This window comes from Coenobita brevimanus, chromosome 28 (genome assembly GCF_032717465.1).
Source record: "Coenobita brevimanus isolate Jiangsu-jjx chromosome 28, ASM3271746v2, whole genome shotgun sequence".
Classification (NCBI taxonomy): domain Eukaryota; kingdom Metazoa; phylum Arthropoda; class Malacostraca; order Decapoda; family Coenobitidae; genus Coenobita; species Coenobita brevimanus.
In genome coordinates this window covers 7,137,414-7,162,413 of record NC_136981.1, presented here as the reverse complement: position 1 = coordinate 7,162,413, position 25,000 = coordinate 7,137,414, and the positions used below count along the sequence as shown (strand labels likewise).

The 25,000-nt window shown below is 42.2% G+C and overlaps 3 protein-coding genes across 3 annotated transcripts; all 3 read left to right on the top strand.

The window, feature by feature from the left end:
- The first annotated feature begins 9,546 nt into the window (after nucleotides 1-9,546).
- LOC145394709 (cuticle protein AMP1B-like) lies at nucleotides 9,547-11,524 on the top strand. Its single transcript, XM_080268490.1, has 3 exons — nucleotides 9,547-9,576; nucleotides 10,910-11,100; nucleotides 11,350-11,524. The coding sequence occupies exons 1-3, from the start codon at nucleotides 9,568-9,570 to the stop codon at nucleotides 11,522-11,524; spliced, it is 375 nt and encodes a 124-aa protein (XP_080124616.1). The 5' UTR covers nucleotides 9,547-9,567.
- A 3,490-nt stretch (nucleotides 11,525-15,014) lies between these two features.
- LOC145394708 (cuticle protein AMP1B-like) lies at nucleotides 15,015-16,735 on the top strand. Its single transcript, XM_080268489.1, has 3 exons — nucleotides 15,015-15,065; nucleotides 16,122-16,312; nucleotides 16,561-16,735. The coding sequence occupies exons 1-3, from the start codon at nucleotides 15,057-15,059 to the stop codon at nucleotides 16,733-16,735; spliced, it is 375 nt and encodes a 124-aa protein (XP_080124615.1). The 5' UTR covers nucleotides 15,015-15,056.
- Nucleotides 16,736-19,440: 2,705 nt separating this feature from the next.
- LOC145394660 (cuticle protein AMP1B-like) lies at nucleotides 19,441-21,537 on the top strand. The gene is made up of 4 exons (XM_080268435.1): nucleotides 19,441-19,509; nucleotides 20,058-20,102; nucleotides 20,912-21,108; nucleotides 21,363-21,537. The coding sequence occupies exons 1-4, from the start codon at nucleotides 19,441-19,443 to the stop codon at nucleotides 21,535-21,537; spliced, it is 486 nt and encodes a 161-aa protein (XP_080124561.1).
- The last annotated feature ends 3,463 nt before the right edge of the window (nucleotides 21,538-25,000 follow it).

Genomic DNA, 25,000 nt, shown 5'->3' with positions numbered 1-25,000 from the left:
TACTATATATATTTCTTGTTTTCTGAAAGGCAATTCTCCTGTTACCCATCTTCTCTCTATTTCTCCTTCCTCGACTGTTTAATGTTTTCTGCTCTCTCTCTCTCTCTCTCTCTCTCTCCCTCCCTCTCTCTCTCTCTCTCTCTTATTCCCAGCATCATATCTATTACTTTATCTATTATGATGCACCGGAGAAGCCAAGAAGTGGAATTTGTGAGGATATTACCCAAAAATTATTATATATATTTTTTCTTACACTTTGGCTACCAGATAAAAAAATACAATAAACACAGGGGATATATATGTGTTAAGAAATTCAATGGACCTGCCTCTCTTTTCCTACTTTTGGACCTGCCTCGCTTTTCCTACTTTTGGACCTGCCTCGCTTTTCCTACTTTTGGACCTGCTTCAGTTTTCTTACTTTTGGACCTGCCTCTCTTTTCCTACTTTTGGACCTGCCTCTCTTTTCCTGCCTTTGGACCTGCCTCGCTTTTCCTACTTTTGGACCTGCCTCTCTTTTCCTGCCTTTGGACCTGCCTCTGTTTTCCTACTTTTGGACCTGTCTCTCTTTTCCTACTTTTGGACTTGCCTCTCTTTTCTTACTTTTGGGCCTGTCTCTCTTTTCCTACTTTCGGACCTGCCTCAGTTTTCCTACTTCTGGACCTGCCTCTCTTTTCCTGTTTTTCCTGTTTTGTATTTGTCTTATATACGAATCCTGTTTTGATTCATTTATCCTTCTCAAAAACATAAAGCTCATTCTTTTTTTTTTTTCTCTTCTTATTGGCACCATAGAGGGATGCCTTCACGTGGTGGCGCCGATATAACTGGGTGGTGGAGCTACCTGGTTATTCAAACACCCCTCAGCTCCCTTCCTATCCCGCCGAGAGGAGGATGGAGGACTGTCAATTTCAGCCTGTAGTGCACCGGGTTCACGTTTCAGATCAACCTGGGGCTATTGCTGGTACTAATATTTTTACTACTACTACTACTATGACTACTACTACTACTACTACTACTACTGCTGCAATTACGACTACTACTACAACTAGTACTGCAACTGCAAGAAAATCGATCTCAAACTTGCCCACGAAAAAAAAAAAAAAAGTAGGATTTCAGTAATACATCTTAGCTACTATACATATATTCTTTTTTATATATGCAAGGAAAAAGGAACCAAAGGCTGAAAGTCCTCAAAATTGTTCCCTCTAAGAAAAAAAAAAAACTCTGATTCAAGATCCATTTATTTTTAACTAACATAAAATTATCACCATATAAATAAAAGAGTCTGTATACTAAAAACAAAAAGGCAAGGGTCCCTCATCTTGCCGGTTGAGGAAGCTCCCTAACACCTCTTCCTTAGCGATTTATTTCTGGGTATGGCTGGTTAATATCCTTTTGCACGTTGTTTATGCGGAGTATGGGGACAGTGGAGAGATTATGTAACACTGAGGGGGAGCAGTAAGGTGCAATAAATCGCTTAGGAAAAGGTGTTAAGGAGCTGCTTTAACTTAGAATACGTTTTTTTTTTGGGGGGGAGGGCAAAAAATTCGACTTACAAGGTTACTGAATATTTCACCTGTACAGTATTTAATCCAATGTCAGGTGTGATGAAATTGAGCTAAAATGATCATCAGCTACTGGGTAAATTATTCTCCTCATCTACAAACACCTACTTCCATCTACGCCTACTTCTAACGGGGCACTTGAGTTGTCTATCCGGCTCTCGTGATGTTTATTTCCTCAGCTCAAGGTAAAAAGTCTTAGGCAGGCTTAAGGTGTGATCAGTCAACACTTACAAGAGGTTGAGGAAGGTGGAGAGAGAGAGAGAGAGAGAGAGAGAGAGAGAGAGAGAGAGAGAGAGAGAGAGAGAGAGAGAGGTATGAATTGTTTAATCAGTTTAGTCAGCTCTAGGTCTGTATAATCATAGAAACCTTTAAGAATAAGGAACACAAATATGAAGGAAAATATTGCATGTAGTGAGAGAGAGAGAGAGAGAGAGAGAGAGAGAGAGAGAGAGAGAGAGAGAGAGAGAGAGAGAGAGAGAGAGAGAGAGAGAGAGAGAGAGAGAGAGAGAGAGAGAGAGAGAGAGAGAGAGAGTAAAAAAAACACCAAAACTCCTCAGTCATCATCTTAGAATCCATTTTTTTTTCTGGCTAGTTTTTGGGTTGTATAATTTCTGAGCTTGACAATAATTCATCAGCAATTATAGAAATCAGTATAGAGGACAAAATTATAGAGTGCAACTAGTAATAATATCTATGTTAATTTACAGCCTTTTGTCACTCTAGTTTTCTCTTCAGTTATCGTATTTTATTTATCTATCTGTCTATCTATCTGTTTATCTGTCCATCCATCCATCTCTCTTTCTATTTATCTATCTAATTACAGCATCTATTTATCCATCTATCCATCCATTCAGCCAGCCATCTATCTATCTATCTATCTATCTCTTTCTCCGTCTATCCGTCCATCTATTTATTTATCCCTCCCTCCCTCCCTCCCTCCCTCTCTCTCTCTCTCTCTCTATCTATCTATCTATCTATCTTATAGGTAACGAAAATTAATCTGCCCAATCTGAAATCAAGGTAAGTAAAGTAAGCAAAAATATGGTTCCCTGCCAATAACCTCACCTCCCTCAGCCAGCATCTTACACCTAAAGACTCAGGTGTTAATCATCTTCATCTCAGACTTTTTATTCGTCCAGCTCAACGTGAAAAATCAGCACTAGTATAGGGATGAATTAAGGGCAGCGAGTGTGGATAAAATTTCACTTTGATCTTCCCACAGCCACATCTCTCTCTCTCTCTCTCTCTCTCTCTTATATTTGCAGATGCGGGTTGTTCAGTCAGATATCAGTTTGGTTAGGCCTTGACCTTAACGATGATAAACTCATCCCTAATATGACAAAAAAAAAAAAAAACATAAGCATAGTGATAATGGAGAGAACTACTGTCATCTCCAAACTACCGTGTCTTTTTTTCCACAGTTAACGACACACATTGGTTGTCTGTCCAGTGGTCCGGCTTTCTGTTCCTTAAATTTAACGAGGAGTCATTAACTACTACAAGAATCAATATCCAACGTAGAGAAAGTTCCCAAAATTAGCATCAACCATCGGCAACCACATCCACTCCAAGCATCAATATCCAGGGTAGGAGAAAGTTCCCAAAATTAGCATCACCATTGGCAACCACGTCCCCCTCAACCTGCTAGTAACGGCACACGATTTGATGATTATTTATTGACGCAAAGTAGCAAAACCTGTCCTACTCCAACCTGTCCATCCAGAGACGCCTCCAGTCAGCTGCCCTTGACAAACAGGTTCACAGTTTAAGCACCAGGACATCATTTTTTTTTTCCTACCTTTTTTCTATATTAAAATCCCTCCTACCAAACGAGTATTAAGCTTAGAAAGGATCCTTGATAGTGGAAGGGACTGGAAGGAGTGAGCACCATCCCGAATGCCTGGACACACAACCACTCAGCTGCCCTAGAAAACAGGCTTAGAATTTGATACCAAGATCTTAATGCCATGTTGTTCTCGCTAATGACGGAGGACTATTCAGCCTACAGGAGCCCTAGGTAGCTGGGGAGCAAACACCAGCCTACCTACTCTTGAGGAACAGGACCAGATTATAGTACCAGGTCATTTATTTCTGTATTGCTCTCGCTACTGACAGAGGAGTATTCAGCTTAGAGGAGTCCTTTCCGCGGTGTCAGGATAGGAGATAGTGTGTACCTACCCTCTTGCCCGGAGATACAAGGAGAGGGAAGGGGAGGAGGAGGAGTATAGTCTGCGTTCAGGAGTCCTTTTGGTAGTGTCATGTAGGAAACACTGTGCTCCAAACCGCTTGCCTGGATACACAAGGAGGAGGAGGAGGTGGAGGCTACCCTTGACAAACACGGCCATTATGTTGTTTACACGGTCGGAGCACGCCACTCATTTGTTTATCTCAAGCCTGCTCCTCCCCTTGGCTCCACCTTTCATAGATGTTACTTTCCCCTTCTTCATCCTTTTGGCATCACCGGTCTTCGTTTTTCCTTTCCCTTTCTTTCCTCTAAACCCTACTACTCTCTTTTCCACTTTGCCTTTAAAATCTCTTGCAGCTGTGTTTTTTTTGCAACTTGTTTTTGGATTCTGCCCAATTTAGTTTCCATCCTTTTACGTCTGCACTTCTTCATGACTTCATCCTTTTCTTCTCTTAACTTTCCCTTCCATGCTTTTATATTCTCCTTTCTCCTCATGCCTGAAACTTTTCCTTCCTATATTTTTTCCTTTCGTTGCCTACCCCTCCTCTTGGCCTCATCCTTCCTTGTGTTTTCTTTTTTTGCTGCCTCTAAAATATGGTAATTTCTGTCTCATTATGCTTTTAGCTGTTTCTTCACGAACCTTGTTGGCTTCTGCTTAAATATTTTCTTTCTCCCATCGCCTCTCCCTTCTCCTCGTCCCACCATTTCTTGCTTATATCTCGTGTTTTCCATTTCTCCAGCTTTTTTTATTTTCTTTTTTCTCCTTCCCCTTTCCTACCTCCAAACCTGGTTATTTTCTTATCCTGTTTGTCCTTCCCCTTTCCCCCTATCCAAATTCTGCTACTTTCCATCTCCTTTTCATGCTTATAATTTCCCTTTCCTACCTCCAAATCCTGCTACTTTCTTTCTCCTTTTCTTACTTATACTTTCTTTTTCCCCCATCCAGTTTCTGCTACTTTCCTTCTGCTTTTTATATTTTCACTTTCTGTTTTTCGCCCTCAAATTCTGCTACTTTCCATCTTCCTCTCTTGCGCGTACTTCCCCTTTCCCCCATCCAAAATCTGCTACTTCCCTTCTCCTTTCTTGTTTTTGCTTTCCCTTCCCCACCTCAAATACTGCTGTCTTCTCTCTTCCTTTGCTCAAACACTTCCTTCATGGTATTTTCGTGACGTCTCTGTTTCTCTCTGTACATTTTCTTCCTCTTATGGTTTATTATTATTATTATTATTATTATTATTATTATTATTATCATTATTATTATTATTATTATTTATTTTTTTTTATAATGGCGCCACCGCTTCGCAATTCCAACTCCTGTTCTGAAAAAGAGTACGTTCTGTCATGAGTTACTCTAAAAAACTTCCTGGAAATTTGGTAAAACATATAAGAAAAAAAAAAAAATCCCATTATCTAGCACTGCCGTGAGAATAGTTCCGGCCCCGTGAGAATAGTTCCAGCCTGGTAAGACGAATAGTGTTTCTCTGTTTTTAGCTAAATTTGGTGGAATGTTTGACAGATCGCTAACGAAAAAGCCTGCTAAAATTGAGAGCAACAGGTCAACAATCAAGGCCGCAATTAAAGCCCAGAGTTGACCTAGCTTTGTGACCTCGACCATTGATCTCTTCTATCTATCTACCTATTGCCAGACACCTTAATCCCATAGGGGGTGGCCACGAACAAATCGCCTCCATGTCGCCCTGTCCTCACACCATTTCATTGCCCTGCTCCCATCTCACATCCCCCTCTCTCATATACCACTCCACTCCATCCCTCCATCTCACCCTTGGCCTCCCTTTCCCTCTCCCCCTTTCCACCTCACTCAAATACACTCTCCTCGTCAGTCTCTCACTCTTGTTCTGAAAAAAAAAAGTCGGTTTCGTCATAGGCTACTTGGCAACACTTTCACCTAATCTGGGTTACCTCATATCCTTATCTTATGGCCGGAACTATTCTCACGGCTGTATGAGGTGGCTGCAGTATAGGCGATCAGGTGGACTGTTTTCGTATACAAACCTCTATTTCTTCCCTCCCTGTCCCCCGAAAGGTGGATGGTGGTGTGACGGAGAGGAGCAGTGGCAGCCTGCAGTCTACTGGGCTCACGTTTCAGTTGAACCAGGGACTACAACAACAACAACAACAATAATAACAACAACAACTACCACTACTACTAATGTTACTATTATTACTGCTACTACTACTACCGTACTATTATTGCTACTACAACTACTACTCAACAACAATAACTACTACTACTACTACTACTCCTATTGTTACTACCACTACTACTACTACCACTATTACTACTGCTACTACTACTAAAGGAACCAGATATTATTGCAGTTAATCCCTTGGTCTGCTTGAAATTTTTACCTGCCTGAATATACTTACAAAACTCGGTAGGCGGCAATAAAGATATGATAAAGGCAAAATTAATACAATCGTTAAGTACTAATAAGGATATAATAAAGATGACAATGAATGAATAAATCAATAAATCAATAAATAAGAAAGCAAGGATATGAAAAAAAGAAGAAAAAAGAAAATCGGTCCTTGTGGAGAATAGGGAAAAAAACTGTCTCGAGATAAATAAAAAAGACAGACAGACAGACAGATAGACAGATAGATGGATAGATAGATATATAGATAGATAAATAGGTCCCAGTGTAAATGGGGTCAAAGGGTCACCTATAGGACTCAAACGTGAAGGTTCTCTGAGATGGAAGGCTATGGAAAGTGAAGGTGGTGGTGGTGGTGGTGGATGTGGTGGGGGTGGTGTGGGAGGTCAGTGAAGAGGTATGACATATGTGAGGGTGGTGTGGGTGTCAGTGAGGAAGGACAGGGGGGAGGGGAAGGGGAAAGGTAAGGAGGAGGGATGAGGGAGTAGAGGGCAGGATGAGAAAGGGGAGAAGTGAAAGGGAGGGATAAGGGAAGGGAGGAAAGGATGGGAAAAGGGAGAGGTGAAAGGGAGGGATGAGGGTAGAGAGGGAAGGATGGGAAAGGGGAGGGGAAAGTTGAAAGATGGTGACAGGTGAGGGGGAGGGATGAGGGAGGAGAGGGAAGGAAGGGAAGGGAAGGGAAGGAAGGGAAGGGAAGGGAAGGGAAGTAGGTTTGTATTTATCTGATGGAACTGGACCACTCACAATTAATTACTGAGTTGTGATTGCGTGAGATTCACTGGTGATGAGGTAGGAATGAATCTCCTTGGTTACTAGTCAAATCAAATCTTCAATCTAAGTACATGGCTGAAACTAACTATATACTGAGCTGTGGTTATCAGATACGAATGAGTCTCCTTGGTTACTAGTCAAATCAAACCTCCAGTCTGACTATACATTGACATCAACTATTTACTGAGCCGTATTTGTGAGGCAGGAATAAGTCTCCTTGGTTACTAGTCAGATCAAACTCCCACTCTGACTACATACTGCCATTAACTAAACAGAAAGGAATTTGGGATGTTTGTCAGCTTTGAGTAACCCGACAATAGTAAGCAGCTTAACCTCTTCCACACGATGACGCATTTCTACATCTCAATCTCTCCACTATATTCCTTTCACTTCAACTTGGCCTAGATTCCTGTCCTCTAGCGATTTATTCCACGTAGCTCAAGGACAGATAATGACAATACTGCGGCTCTACTTCGTGTCCATAGCATCTTTCACGACTGTCATCAAATTCTAGTGTTAATCTCTTGCTGAACTAGGTAGGTAGGATGGAGAGATGGCAATTTTGGGCCAAGTTAGAGTAGAAAAATGGAGGTCAAAAAATTCTTATATAGCTTAATGGGGACTTTCCGAACTTTGAAAAGGGGGGGGGGAAGGTTTAGATATTCTTGTCATTATCTCCTTTATTTAACACACGGATTCTGAAGAGGGACGCCTTCACGTGGTGGCACCGATGTTACTGGACGGTGGAGCTGCCCGACTGTACAAATGTCTCTCAATTTCCTCCCTGTCACCCGAAAGGAGGATGGTGGATCAAGGAAGAAGGTGAGTTTTGAGCTGCAGTCTACCGGTTTCGCATTCAGATGAGCCTATTGCTACTACCGCTACTAGTACTACTACTACTACTACCACCACTCCTACTACTACTACTACTACTACTACTATTGTCACCACCATCACCACCACACCATCACCATCAGCACTACTAGTATTATTATTGCCCCCACCTCCACCATCACTACTACTACGACTACTGCTACTACTACTACTACCACATCACCCCTCCACAAGAAACCCCCCTTGAAAATAACAAAAACCGTCCTGAGCCAGCAAAACTAAGCCCTACACTACCTACCCTTATAGTGAAGATAACATGCTGCCTACAAATTAACTGAGAGAACTGTCGATGCCAGGATATAATAATAATAACAGTAATTATAATAATAATAATAATAATAATAATAATAATAATAATAATAATGGTAATAATAATAATACAGTAATAATAATAATAATAATAATAATAATAATAATAATAATAATAATAATAATAATAATAATGGTAATAATAATAATAATAATAATAATAATAATAATAATAATAAAACATTCTACATTTTTCCCCATCTGAACAACAACGTCTTTATATGTTAGAAAATTGCTGCAACCAGACGAATATAATTAACAGAAATCCTTTAATTCTGCATTTCGTCTAAGATCTACCTTAAGACCCACCCAAGTCATTTACCCCCCTCCCCCCTCGTATCAATGCCCAAATCCTGAATGAGACAGCCCTATAATTGGTATGTACGGTGGCTGTTAGTGCAGAAGTGGTGATATGAGAAGGGGGGTAACACATAGGATATCTACTGCACCTGAGGGAACGGACTGCTAAGCCTATACCCAAAGTCGAACACATTATAAAAAAAAAATCTCTCTTTTCCACCTGGTAGACTGAATTTTAAAACGCTTTCATCAAAATGACACTGAGTTGATTTTCTGTTCATCTTAAAAATTCACTCCTTCACGCATGTCATACTTCACACTGTTTCTTGTCATCTAATTGCTTCATCTACTTTAACTCGACCTAAAATTGCCGTATCTCCAGTTTCACTCTACAGCCTGCCTCTCTTTTACTTTCCAATTTGACTCCTTAGCTTGACTCTCCAACTTGAGTGCTTAGCTGTGACAAGAAATTTACACTGGAATGAGGTGCTAGTCCCGAAGAACTGCATGGAACCAGAGTAGAGCCGAAGCACTGTCTTATTCCGCCATTGGATTAGAGGAAAAAAGCTGCAAAAGGGACGAAAATCTCCGCCAAGTAAAAGTGGAAGGAGTATATGCTAAGAAATTCGTCCGGTACACTTATGCCTTCTCCCCACTACCCTCTGTAGCATAGAAGTTTTCCTTTCACTTCTTAGGTACTGAAACCGTCTCTCTTCCTAAGCCAACCAGATACATGCTTCACAAACGATGCCTATTCATTCGTCTCATATGCCTGTTCTATATCTCCAATGGCCTCAGTAGCTCAGATGTTTCCCTTTCACTTCTTCTGTGCTCACCTCACCCCTCATCCTAAGCCAGCCAGGTACACACTTCACAAACGATGCCTACTCATTCCCACCCACGCATCGGATTCCCAAGGTCGTCTCGTTATTTTAGCCACCATCCTTCACCTTCTCACCTTCCTGTTCCTAGCACTGTACTAGGAACCCCGCCCCCCTCCTAAAACCCCCAGCAACCCCTCATTAAACAACCTCCCCTCGCCTCTCCAACCACCTGGGGTCACCGTTACCTTGTGCCGGGCGGCCACTGAGTATATAAGGCCCGTCTCCTGCAGTGGCTAGCATCCTCAGCCGATCCTCACACCGACAACATGAAGCTCGTGAGTAGAGGGATTTCCTACAACCAAGTTCATTTTCACTGTGGTAGGACTCTTTAAGAACTTTTTAAGGACTCCTATGGGAACACCTGGACCTAAAACCTGCCTACTGCCATTTAGATATCGTCCAGAGTCAAACCTGGGATCATATGTCTCGACTCATTGATAGTCGTTGAGTTGGAGTCTTTATGGGAGAGTGTAATGCGAGGTTTTACTGAAGCTATTATATACAAATAGAGGGGTGGGGTTTTTGGTGTAATATATTTGTTTTAAGGGGAGTAATTTGGGTAGAATCATTTATTGTAGTTGTGGTTAGGTACTGTCGTCCGATCACAAACCTCTCTGAAATGAAGGGAGCACACGAAGGTATATATATAGCATCACCGGGGGAATACAGTGACCTTATGAGCAGGAGACAGTGGTGGAGACTGTCATGAGCGGCATCTAAGAACACCGGCACGCTTTCAAACAACTGGGATTTGCCAACTATAACTTTGTGTCTTTTTTTTTTTGCCACATCAGAAGCATAGGAGCCCAGCGCAGGTTACTCAGCCCTGACACTGAAGATGAGGGTAGGCAGACTCTTTCCCTGCTTCCCTCATGAGTGGCATTATGCGAACATTAAATCTGGATCATAAATCGGCCCTAAACCCTTGTGGGCCCTATCCGGTTGGAGCTTTATAGCCACTAGACTGCCTTTTATTAGTCACGGTCACTCCTACGTCATCCACAGAGGCCTTACCAATACCTCCCAGACCCCACCTCGTCAGCCACCGATTATATACGTCCACTGTTTAGACCCATGTAACGGGATCACGGTTAATCTACAACTTTTGCTGTCGCTGTCTAACATTACTCAGATTCGGTCGACAGTGAAGGAGTTTTGTTTCCTATAATCTTATTTCCCTCGACTCTGTGGCTACTTGTGCAGATATATTGCTTGTTTCGTACTTATCATGTGCATGCAACCTCTCTCAAAAGAATGATCCTCTTCTCCGGAACTGATTAGGTTTCCACATTGCACTATTATATAAGTATCTGTATCTATGGTTGGGTCTTCTACTTCGTACTATTGTAACTGCCTGTATTAAAGTAATTTGCATTGTCCAGTCCAGTTCTGTAGGAATGGAAATTGCATAATGCATACGTATACGTGCCAGGCATTGGCAAATGTGCCCTCTGAAAAAGCCCTCATTAAAGGCCGTCTTAATTTTCAAATCCGTCGAGTTAAATTCACCCATCGAACTCGCCTTTTCTCATAAGAACTCCTTTTCCCATCAGTGACCTTGCTTACATCACCACCGCTACTGACTTTCCCTGCCTGTCTCCCCGCCAGGTCCTGCTGACCTGCCTGCTGGCCGTGGCTGCCGCAAGGCCCGACCAAGATGCAACGACTTTGGTCGACGAGCGCAGTGATTCTGGCGATGGAAACTTCAACTACAAAGTCGAGACCAGCAACAACATCTACGAGGAGAGGACAGGCGTGCCCGGAGCGGAGGGCCAGAGCAACATGAACGGCGTCTTCAGGTCTGACACTTGAGTTTTACTCTTTACCTGTATACACCTAGTCCCAGCGTTTTTATACCTGAATTTGCGCTCGCTATCACTTGATTATGAAATTAAATGAATGATCAGCCTTGCCTACACCAACAGACAAAAAAGAACTGGCCAATGACCTTTTCTTTGGCTACCGTGCTTGAGGCTGGTAAATGAAACTGTGGCTTAGATTAATGCATTGTAATATAGATGATGTTATATGTTTTTTCCTTCTAACAGGTTCGCTCTGAGTGACGGCACAGTCGGTGAGATCCGCTTCGTGGCCGACGAGTCAGGCTACCGCCCCGAGTCCGACCTGCTTCCCACGCCCCACCCCATCCCTGCCCACGTGCAGGAGTTGCTGCGCATCGCAGAGGAGCAGCGCGCCCAGGGCATCACCTTCGAGAGGAAATAAGAACATGGGTGCAAATATGACCAACCTCGACCCACATCCTGCCGCTAACACAATCATATTTGCATGGTAAATCAGGGGTCATTTCTCCTTCACGTGTAAATACTGACCCATCCTTGACCGTCTACAATTCCTCTGTTATACCTTCACCCCACACTCGCCGGCACCCTGAATATATTACAGCTGCAGTCCCAGGAGAGAGACTTTTGTTAATAAATATAAATGCAAATACTCAGTGTCTGTCAATCTACCTCTGTCGTATATGGAAAACGCTTATGTGCTGAGGCATGATTATTTAGTATGACATGGTAACTGAAAGGGGAGCAGAAATTTGGAATATTTTTTTCAGCTACACACACACACACACACACACACACACACACACACACACACACACACACACACACACACACACACACACACACACACACACACACACACACTCTGTCTCTGTCTGTCTGTCTGTCTGTCTGTCTTTCTCTCTTTCTCTCTCTCTCTCTCTCTCACACACACACACACACACACACACACACACACACACACATACAGAAGCAGACAGACAGACACACACACACGCACACACAGAAGCAGACAGACAGACAGACAGACAGACAGACAGACAGACAGACAGACAGACAGACAGACAGACAGACACACACACACACACACACACACACACACACACACTCTCTCTCTCTCTCTCTCTCTCTCTCTTTCATAATCATATCTTGGTACTCGAAGATGAACACCTACCATGAAAGTGGGAAGAGGCAATTTGGGACAGTGTGTGAGTCAGAGGCCAAGAAAGTGGACCTTCTCTTAATGCTATCTTAAGTGGTACCCCTTATAATAACTTAGGTACCTTCAATGCAGTGACCTTTTTACCCTCTCCCTGGGCGATTTATGCCAGCTTAATGGAGACCTATCCTAGTGATGGTGCTGATGTTTATTATTACACGTCACTTTACTAGTAGGAATATTAGGAGGGAAAATTTTTTACTCCTTCATGATCAGCTTATATTACCAGGGCAGATTTTACTCTTTTGCCCACATATAACCATGGCACTGATATAATTCCTTACGAAGTTAGATTTTTAAGTACGCGAGTTTTATTTGCCTTCGGATACACAAGCCCGAGTTTCAGTGTGTGTGTGTGTGTGTGTGTGTGTGTGTGCCACTAAAGATCTGGGTAAGTAAAGACATTACTGATTCCAAGATTGACCTCCTTCTGTAGCTCACCATCCTCAATTCGCGGGATAGGGAGGGAGCTGAGGGACGCTTGTATAGCCGGGCAATGGAGCAGCTCGGTTACACCAGTGCCACCACATGAAGGTGTCCCTCTCCAGCACCCAAGAAGACAGAACCTAATATTACGTGAAGTTGGTTGATTTGCGTTGGGTTTGTTCGGAACGAAAATAAGTCTTTGTAGAGTTTGCTTATCGGGTATTGTAATCTGTTTCCTCTCGCCTGATAAAGATCCTCAGCTTTCTTCTGCTCAGTTGGTGGCCATATATTATCAGACTGGAGGATTTATTTGATTAGTAACCAAGGAGACTCATTTCTACCTGTGAACGAAGGCCCATCGAATTTCTTGTAACCATAACGTAGTGTTTAATTTATGAAGGTGTTTCCGGTTAGTTATATGAACACAAAACGGCTATTATCTATACTATACTCTTTTTACCTTAACTTGGCCTAGATTTTCGCCCACTTGCAGCTTATTTCTCATGGCTCAGTGGTAGAAAAAGGCAAAACTACAATTCTACATCCTTTCCACATCACATCTCAACTAGCATCATATAGTGGCAGTCTAACTCAGCATTTAAGAGAGATAATGGCAAAAGGCGTCACTGTAACGCAAGGGTATGATTTAGGACCACGAAAGCGATGCCATCTCTCGTAGGCACCACATCAGAACAGCACCATCACACAGATCTGACGTCATATGGTGAAATATACACTAACTCACACTACCTACGTCTTTCTCGGTACGTATAATTGTGGAGGTATAGTTCTAAAGGTGTGATATGTATTCGATGATGCATATTATCACTACCTTCATTTTTTCTACGCGTTTACCCAGCTAGGCATAGATCAGGACATCCTCCAGCCCTCATCAGCCACCAGCTCATGTTTGGGTTGGGTGGATAAACAGATAACACGTGCACCGCTTGTAGAAGAGACCCGCGCAACATAACACGCATCATGGATACAGCACATGCGACGCCATGACGTAAACACAACATTAACGGTTTCGGACGACTGTATAGGGATAGTAGTTTACCTGCGGTCGATGAGTCCACTCGACAAGAAGATAACGTAACACACGTAATGAAGCGCTGCGGATCACATGCCACACTGAGACGCAGACACAACATTAACGGTGTCGGGAACGTATGGGACGACTGGATGGGGACAGTAGCTTACCGGCGTTCGATGGGTCTGCTCGGCTAGAAAGACTGAAGTTAAGCAAAAACAAGAACAACCAAGACCAAACATAATATCCTTGAGTAAAAAATACAAAACCTGTATTCTCACCACTTCCTGTATTTTCCCTCCACACGAGGACCCCGGGAGTGTCAGGGAGGCCTAGATGGAATGAATTCGGTGCTCCTGTCCAGATCCTGCGCCGCTTCACTGATTTATTCACATCTACCGTGTCAGGGTCGGTGGCAGAGTTAGGTGAAAGGGAAAACCTACACAGAGCATCAGTACTTTGAGCAACTAGTTGTTCATCTCAGTAAAAGAAATGAATAAATAAACAAACAAATAAATACTACTACTGCTACTACTACTTCTACTACTACTACTACTACTACTGCTACCACTGCTACTAGTACTACTGCTACAGCTACTACTACTACTACTACTGCTGCTGCTGCCACCACCACTGCTACTACGATATAATAACAATAACTACAACAACTACTACTACTACTACTGCTACAGCTACTACTACTACTACTACTACTACTGCTGCTGCTGCTGCCACCACCACTGCTACTACGGTATAATAACAATATCTACAACAACTACTATTACTACTACTACTACTACTACCACTACTACTAACAATTTGCCTAGTATAATCCATTAGGGCGTTTTTGGCTTAGTGTATATCATTATTCTAAGCAACTTCCATACAAAGGAGCACCTACATATTATACTCAACATCATCTCTATCCATCATCATCACCATTATCAAGACCAGGTTTTCCAAAAGTATATGAGAAGAATAATATCGATGAAATGTCCACAGGTTAAAAAAATCCTTAATGAAAAGCGAGAGACATATTTTACCCAGCAACAGTGGTATATGCAAATGTAGGATCTGCTTGTAAATTGCCCACCAAACCACAAATGATGTAGTACAAGGGGCAGCCTACCCACCCCTCTCTCCCAACTCGCTAAACAACCTTGCCTCGTCTGCGCCAACCACCTGGGGTCACTGTTACCTTGTGTCATCTGGCCACAGGTATATAAGGCCCGTCTCCTGCAGTGGCCAGCATCCTCAACCGATCCTCACACCGACAACATGAAGCTCGTGAGTAGAGGGATATCCTACAACTTAGACTCTCGCTGTGGTAGGACTCTTTAAGGACTCAAGCAAGTGTGGACTCCTCAGGCAACACAAGGGACTGTATTCTCGTCAGTTGAGGAAGCTCCCTAGCACCTTTTCGTGAGCAATTTAGTTTGCTTCTGACACCTTACTGCCCTAGTCTGTGTTACATAAATCCTTCCAATATTGCCGTACTCTGCGTGAATAACATACCAAAGGTTAATAACCAGCCATATCCAAACATTAATCGCTCAGGAAGAGGTGTTAGGGCGCTTCCTAAACTGATGAGAATGCTATCCCAGGACTCACCTCTCGCCCAATGCATCTAAGAAAGCCGTACCGACCTCACAGGTGTATCGGAGGCTCGGTGCCTAAATTAGAACTTTTGCCATAAGGGACAATCATTACTAAAGGTTCTGTCGACTGATTTTTTTTTTTTAAGTTTTTGGACATATCGCTTAGTTATTCCGACATCATGTTTATTACTTCTTTGCATATTATCTTCTTTAACAATAAAATGAACAGAGGAAGGAAAAACAAATAAAAAATATTCCATACACCTGACAGACCCATCTTACGTTCCATGTCATAAGTTATAACTGAATAACTGACTTGGGACTTGACAAACCTGCTCAAGGGGAATCCTGGGAAGAATTTAACTTTACATCCACAAGTCCATTTTAAACAACTGTGGAAGTAGCGTGGGGCATGCGTACCGTAAAGCCGAAAAATAAAGTTTTATAACTACTCAAACCTGACTTTAATATTTCCGAGGAACAAAATATCCATATCACGTTAATATATTGCAGTCAGGACACATAGTGATTTATTCAGCACTAAAGTACTGATGTAGAAAAACCTTTTTGTATGTCCTGCAGCCATAACATTATGAACTTCTTAAATTCTTATCTTAAACAACTTTTCTTCTTTCATCAAACTCTCATACCCCATTAATGTTCCTTTTGTCACAATGATCTATCTTACTTAACCACCGCCAATTCCACCGGCACTGACCTTCTCTGCCTGCACCCCACCCCCCAGGTCCTGTTGACTTGCCTGCTGGCCGTGGCTGCCGCAAGGCCCGACCAGGATGCAGAGACATTGGTCGACGAGCGCAGTGATTCTGGCGACGGGAACTTCAACTACAAAATCGAGACCAGCAACAACATCTACGAGGAGAGGACAGGCGTGCCCGGCGCGGAGGGCCAGAGCAACATGAACGGCGTCTTCAGGTCCGTTATGTCAACATATACACTGGAGTCTTTGTCCACCTGGTCCTTATGTCATTGTACCTGATCGTTCATTACCATTTCAATGACAATGACTAAATAACCAGCCCTACCAAAAACACCAAATGGAAATGTAACTGATCTAGAAACCATTCTTTGGCTACTTTGTTTTAGGCTCGCAAACCGAGCTATAGTTTAGATTATTACAGTGCAATATTCTTGATGTTTTATGGGTTCGTTCTTTCCAACAGGTTCGCTCTGAGTGACGGCACCGTCGGTGAGATCCGCTTCGTGGCCGACGAGTCAGGCTACCGCCCCGAGTCCGACTTGCTGCCCACACCCCACCCTATCCCCGCCCACGTGCAGGAGCTGCTGCGCATCGCAGAGGAGCAGCGCGCCCAGGGCATCACCTTCGACAGGAAATAAGAACATGGGTGCATAATGTTATCACTTCCCATCTCAGACTCTGGAATTTTCACGACCCACATACTGCCACATCACCGGACCTCCTCCTTATATACTTTCATGATGTAATGCCAGTAAATGTCTTCTCTTCTCAGGAGGCATTTTTTCTTTGTCTTGCAAAATGTCCTGTTTAATTTCGTCCCATCCACACTGGCATCTTTAATATATACAGCTACCGGACTTTCAGCGACTTTTCTATAAATAAAGTTTTCTCAAAATACTGAGTGTCTATGATTATAACTCTGACGTCAAGGAAAATGTTTGATATTTACCAATAAATGATTCCCACCTAAAATAAGGCAACGAAGAAGGAAACCAAGAGCGTAATTTCTTAATGTACAAGAAAAAGTAGAAGAAACACCACATAATGAGAAGAATGAAAGCTGAAGTGAGGAAGAACCAAAGGGAATGAAATGATGTGGGTATTTTGGAGTGAACATAAAAGTAAATGCAACTCGGGGACCTTAAATAGGCCACAGGAGAGGAGAAGAAGCATTACGGTTGTTGACAAGTGTGTAGAGGGGAAAAAATGTTTCTCTTCAGAAGTTTTTTTTTTTTTTATGTGAGGAAGAAGGAACCAAAGGCCACGAGCCCGCGATAATTGTTCCCTCCAAGAGAAAAACAAAATAGAAGAGAGAGCCAAATTCAAGATCCGATCATTTCGAGATGCCTGGACACACTGCGTTTGAAAGACTGGAGATCATAGGAAGCAGGAAATACAGACAGAGGGAGACAGTTCCAGAGTTGACCTGCTGCATAAATGAAAGACTGGGAGTAACGGTTAACTCTTGCATTAGAGAGTTGGACAGAAAAGGGATGAGAGTTTGTTGCTAGACGGGTGCTACGCGCCCGTCGTAGAGGTGGAGGAATGCATGCAGACAGTTCAGAGGAGCAGCGACCATTGAAGTAGCGATAGAAAAGAGATAAAGATGCAACACTGCGGCGAAGAGACAGTGGTTGAAGGGAGTCAGTAAGAGAAGGAGAATTAATGAGACGAAAAGCCTTTGACTCCACCCTATTGAGAAGAGCTGTATTTTTTTTTTTTATGCGAGGAAGAAGGAACCAAAGGCCATGAGCCCGCAGTAACAGTTCCCTCCAAGAGAAAAACAAAATACAATAGAGAGCCAAATTCAAGATCCGATCATTTCGAGATGCCTGGATACACTGCGTTTGAAAGAATGGAGATCATAGGCAGCAGGAAATACAGACAGAGGGAGACAGTTCCAGAGTTGACCTGTTGCATAAATGAAAGACTGGGAGTAACGGTTAACTCTTGCATTAGAGAGTTGGACAGAAAAGGGATGAGAGTTTGCTGCCAGACGGGTGCTACGCGCCCGTCGTAGAGGTGGAGGAATGCAAGCAGACAGTTCAGAGGAGCAGTGACCATTAAAGTAGCGATAGAAAAGAGATAAAGATGCAACAGTGCGGCGAAGAGACAGAGGTTGAAGGGAGTCAGTAAGAGGAGGAGAGTTAATGAGACGAAAAGCCTTTGACTCCACCCTATTGAGAAGAGCTGTATGTGGGAAGCCTCCCCACACATGAGAGTTGTAGTCTACACAGGGGCGGATAAAACCCCTGAATAGAGTCAACAATTGTGCAGGCGTAAAGAAAGAGCGGAGTCGGCTTAGCACACCCAACCTATTGGAAGCAGATTTTATAAGAGATGTAATATGATCTTTCCAAGATAAGTCCCGAGTAAATGAAACCCCAAGCATGTTCAAGGATGATGCAGGATTAAGCTGAATATTATCAAACATTAGTGGGTATACCTGTGGAAGATTTTGTCGGGTTGATAGGTGTAAGAACTGAGTCTTAGATGCATTAAAGACAACCATATTATTTTTACCCCAGTCAGAGATACGAGCCAAGTCAGACATTAGGTGTGCCATAGCCTCATCCCTTGTTTGTTGAAGTAACTATTGAGATGGGCGTTGCGGGAACCGAATGGAAAGGTGAAGGGTGGAGTCATAAGCGTATGAGAGTTGTTCTCCAAACAGGGGCGGATAAAACCCGTGTATAGAGTCAACAATTGTGCAGGGGTAAAGAAGGAACGGAGTCGGCTTAGCACACCTAATCTCTTGGAAGCAGATTTTACAAGAGATGTAATATGATCTTTCCAAGACAAGTCCCGAGTAAATGAAACTCCAAGCATATTCAAGGATGATTCAGGATTAAGCTGAATATTATTAAACATTAGTGGGTACACCTGTGGAAGATTTTGTCGGGTTGATGGGTGTAAGAACTGAGTCTTTGATGCATTAAAAACAACCAGATTATTTTTACCCCAGTTAGAGATAGGAAGGTATGTTGGATTCGATTTTTTTTTTTTTTTTCAGGGTGAAATGCTAGAGACCGGGAAATTACTGAAATGTTAGAAATGAGGTATCTAGGAAGAAACACACACACACACACACACACACACACACACACACACACACACACACACACACACACACACACACACACACACACACAAGACCTCAACACAACAGGGTCGGTGGCAGAGTTAGGTGAAAGGGAAATTAGTCATAGAGCTTTGTCATAGAGCCACATTACTCTAAGCAGCCTCTCAGTCTTTCAACCATATGAATTAAAATCCACTGCATCAGCCCCGGGTTAGTGACTCCAAAACTCTATTGAACTGATTTTTAAAGAACACCATAGCTATGCATTTACGTACATCAGCATCATTGCCATTACCGACAGCACCAGCAAAATCATCACGGCACATCCCGGTAGTAGAAGTGAAGCATAGTATCAATAAATAAATGAATAACTAGATAAATTAATGAAGAAAAATAAACAGAATTAATAAAGTGCAAATATATAACTTTCACTGCAAAATAGGAGACATAACTTACATACCAAAGTCCTACGTGCCAAAAATACGAAACTTTTACAGATTATTCATCATGTATCATTGATGAATCACAAAGGCCATTCTACTCACCTCACCCCCTTCACCATTCACTCACTAAGCAACCTTGGCCGGTATATCCCGTCGGTTAAGGAAGCTCCCTAACACCTTTTCCTAAGCAACTTATTTTGTGTATTATATCTTACTGTCCTATCCTGTATTACATAAACCCTTCTCAAGTCACCAAACTCTTTATTTAAAAAACAAAAAGGATATTAACTAGTCGAAATCGAGACTGAATCGCTGAGTAAAAGGTGCTAGGGAACCGAGGAGGATACCGGTCCTTGTCTCGTCTGTGTCAACCACCTGGGGTCACTGTCACCTTTTGCCATCTGTCCACTGGTATATAAAGCCCGTCTCCTGCAGTGGCCAGCATCCTCAACCGATCCTCACACCGACAACATGAAGCTCGTGAGTAGAGGGATATCTTACAGCTTAGACTCTCGCTGTGGTAGGACTCTTTAAGGACTCAAATCATCGTGGACTCCTAAGGCAACACTAGGACTCGCCTCTCACCCCGTGCTTCTATGAAAATATCCCAAATGTTTATAGTATGCTTGAGTTATGTATCGTCTTGCTGCTATTGGTGAGATGATGTGTTTTGGGGAGAAACTGAGGTCTCATTGAGGTAGTTTAGGTTATTGAATTTAACGTGATGAATGAAAGCATCCAGCGTTGACCGATAAAGGAGATAGACGGCAGGATAAGAGGGACGTTTGCAATAATATTTGAGGAAATATATTTACTTAAAGTACCAGATAAAGGATAAGCTTAGAGTGGTAAATGCATGTGATATATAATTAGCCAAAAGAATGTCCATAATTACCGCCATCGGGGACATATAGCTGGCTCATTAAGATGCGATGAGTGTGCTGGGGAGTACCATTAGTGGGCCTCCCAATCACCAGCACCCGGCGAGACAACCCTCAAACCGGGACCTGGCCATTATGTCTTTACTGGCGAATAATTGTGCGTCTTGCCAATCACCGTCACTCCAGTATCATGTTGTGTCAGCTGGGGTGTGTGGAGACATCTTCATCCACGATCGCCTCAAAAGTCAGCTCAAACCCAACCTCACCGGGACACTGTTTATAAACGTACAGGGAAATATAATCAATACCGACCTTATATGTATATCAAAGACCCAGTGTTTACTTGAGGGTTTCCTAGATTCCCTGCCTCACCACCGCCACTGATATTTCCTTCCCGACTCCCGCCAGGTCCTGCTGACCTGCCTGCTGGCCGTGGCTGCCGCAGTGCCCCGCCCCGACAAGGATGCAACGACGGTGGTCGACGAGCGCAGTGACTCTGGCGACGGAAACTTCAACTACAAAATCGAGACCAGCAACAACATTTACGAGGAGAGGACAGGCGTGCCCGGCGCTGAGGGCCAGAGTAACATGAACGGCGTCTTCAGGTCTGTTACGTTAACACACACCTGAGTTTTTAACCACTTAGTAATTTTTACTGTCCAAGCTGTACGGCCATCTGCACCACACAAAAATAAAGAATTAACTGAAAAGGAAACCATCAATTGTTACCATAATTTAAAAAAGAAAGTTGTAAACATGCTTTCTGCGTAATTATGTGTTGGTGGCAGGAAAGCCGACTTGCAGTTGAGGATGTCAGGGTGCTACTCTTATTATTCTATGGATTCTTTCTTCTTAACAGGTTCACTCTGGCTGACGGCACTGTAGGTGAGATCCGTTTCGTGGCCGACGAAGCAGGCTACCGCCCCGAGTCCGACCTGCTGCCCACACCACACCCCTTGCCCGCCCACGCCATCGAGCAGATCCGCATCGCAGAGGAGCAGCGCGCCCAGGGCATCACCTTCGACAGGAAATAAGACCATGGATGTATATTTGTTATCGCTCAAGCCTCTCGACCATTCCTTGACCTGTTAGACCACTGAACTTAGTCTTTATGAACACACATTACCAGGTATCTATTAATACTGAAACTGGTAAATCGAGGGTATTTTTTCGTCACTTTTACATATCATCTCTGCCTCGATCGTGTTCAGTGTCCCAGTTGTACCTCGCCCCCGCCCACGTCGGCATTTTTAATATATTAGAAATGGAGTCGCAGTTGTGTTCTGCTAAATAAAAACTCATGGAAGTACTGAGTGTTTGTGATTACACCTCCGACGCTAATGTAAGTTGCTTGTGTGGTGAGAGGATCAGTATCGACGACAGAAAATGGGAAAGAGAGAGTTAGATTTCGTCTCTCTCTCTCTCTCTCTCTCTCTCTCTCTCTCTCTCCTCTCTCTCTTTATCCCAGACACAGAAAGGGGTAAAAGCTGACAAGACCGTAACAAAACTAATCAGTATAGGAATCGTTAACTCCTTCCCTAAGATAATGTATTTCTACTTTATTCATGCTGCCTCCAAACTATTTTATTTTACAAAAGAATTTTCGAAAAAGGGGGTGGTTAGGAATAGCCCTCATTAACACTTTTATTATAAGAATTCTTTCCTAGGTTTCAAAATTTTGTGTGGAGTTATGTATCACACTAGAGGCTGATCTTTGTTAGTAGTAGTAGTAGTAGTAGTAGCAGTAGTAGTAGTAGTAGTAGTAGTACTAGTAGTAGTAGTAGTAGTGGTAATAGTAGTAGTGGTAGTGGTAGTAGTAGTAGTAGTGGCAAAAGTAATAGTAGCAGTAGTAGTAGTAGTAGTAATAGTAGTAGTAGTAGTAATAGTAGTAGTAGTAGTAGTAGTAGTAGTAGTAGTAGTAGTAGTAGTAGTAGTAATAGTAGTAGTAGTAGTAATAGTAATAGTAGTAGTAGTAGTAGTAGTAGTAGTAGTAGTAGTAGTAGTAGTAGTAGTAGTCCTTGTTAAAAATCCCAGGCTCCTATGGCTCAATCTCAGCTGAATAAAATCGTCTGGCTGGAAAAGAGTACTAGAGCTGTTCAGGGCATGAGGGGGTAAATTATCCTGGAATTGAAATTTTTAGGTCCTAACGCCATTTCCTAAGCGATTTATTATTAGTACATCTTCCAGCCCTATCATGTGTTACGTAAATCCTTCCACTATCGCCATACTCTGCATAAATAACGTGCTAAAGATTATAAACTAGCCATATCCAAAAATAAATCGCTATGGAAGAGGTGTTTAGAAATATCCAAAGCCACTCACTAAACGACCCATGTATTGTAGCGCATACAGACTTAGAGGGACTCCTTCTCGTGGTGGCATTGATATAAAGGGTCGGTTCCGCTGCCCGGGTATAAAAACGTGCCTCAACTCCCTCCCCGATCACAGAGAAGAGGATGGTGGACTGCAGGAGGGGGGCAGCTTCAGCCTGCAGTGCACTGGGATCACATTCAGAAAGCCTAAGATTGCTACTACTACTACTGCAACTGCTGCTACTACTAGTACTACTACTACTATTACTAGTACTATTGCTACTACTACTATTACTATTACTTCTACCACTACTGCTACTATTACTACTATTATTACTACTACTACTGCTACTTCTACTACCATTACTACTACTACTACTACTACTACTGCTGCTATTAGTACTACTACTGCTGCTGCTGCTGTTGCTGCTACTGTTACTGCTACTTTTGCTATTACGAATACCACCACCACTACTACCACTATTACCACCACCACCACAAATACAACAACAACAACAATAATAACTACTACCACTACTACTACCACTACTACTACTACTACTATTACTACCACAAAAAGACCATACACACTCCTTCTATTGTCCTCCACACACAGACCACACACGCATCAGGGAGACCAAATAAAGGAATAATCTTGGTCCTCGTGTTAAGATAAAACGGCTCTAAACCCTCTTTCGCTCCGGCTAGCTCTAGGGCTGTATTCCAGACGATTTTCTTGAGCTGAAGGTGGGTCATAGGAGCCTGAGGGTGTTGATCCTGCCACCAACAACCCTCTCATGGTGGGGCAACTCTACGACTCCATCCCAGCCAGAGCAAGACGATTCAGTTCACCCTCCCAGCAAGACGATTTTATTCATACGATCGAATCCCTGTATAAACATATATTTTTTACAGGAACTACTAAACAAGGGAAGATTTTTTTTTTTTAACTCCTTTCCCTAATCTTCCTGCAGAAAAATAATTACAACCTGCAATAATTTTTCGTCTCGTAACTAAGATTTGTTCATGAAGTTAGGACAGGGGATAGGGGAAGATTCAATAGCCTCCTTTGTTTTCCCCGCAATTCAAAACCTGAGTTATGATAGGAAATTGACCGTAAGTGTGTCTTTTAATCATGGTTCTTGCTATACTCCTCTAACTTGGCCCAGATTTCCATTCCTCTGTAGTTTATTTCACGTAGCTCAGTGACAGTAAACAAAAAAATATTACCACAGTTCTACACCCTTTCCATAGAACTTCTTCATGACTAGTGCCGTACTGAAATGTGAATCTATTATTACAACTCAGCAATGAAGATGGAGAGAAGGCAATTTTAGGCCAAGTTAGAGTAAAAGGAGTATGGCAATCGACGAACTCCCAACCGCGATGTCAGGGCCGATTGTAAAGCCAGTAAAGCGAGGTGAAAGCAAGGATATTCTGAGCCAAGAGTACCCTAAGCCCTTCCTTCATCCCTTACGCGATAAAATATGGCATTAGGTTTTAGCCCAATGCAGGTTTTATGGTTTTTATTGGCTGTAGGGTTGCATGTAGTCTGACCGGTTCGGGGACAAAAATTCGCTTGCGTAAAACTTGGTCATCATCGTCATCATTAGTATCATTGTCGTCGTTGTCGTAGTCGTCATCATCGTTACCATGATCATCATTATGATTACCATCCTTATTATTATTATCATTATTATTATTATTATTATTATTATTATCATTATTATTATTATTATTATTATTATTATTATTATTATTGTTTATTATTATTATTATTATTATTATTATTATTATTTTTTTATTATTATTATTATTATTATCATCATCATCATTACTATTATTGCGGAAAAAAGAATAGGTACAGACAGGCACAAGAGCCAAAATTATAAATGCAAAATACAATATTTACCTTAGAAAAAAAAAAAAACACGAAATTATTAACAAAAATTTACATATTTTGCGTATTAATATATATATACATATACATACATATATTTATATATATATATATATATATATATATATATATATATACATATACATACATATATTTATATATAAACACAATGATTCTTTAAGATTTCCTGCATACTCCTCTAAAAAAGAAAATGTGTAGGAGAGTCATAGCCCACACCACACACCAATCATCAACGACACAACCACCAACACTCTAACCCAACCG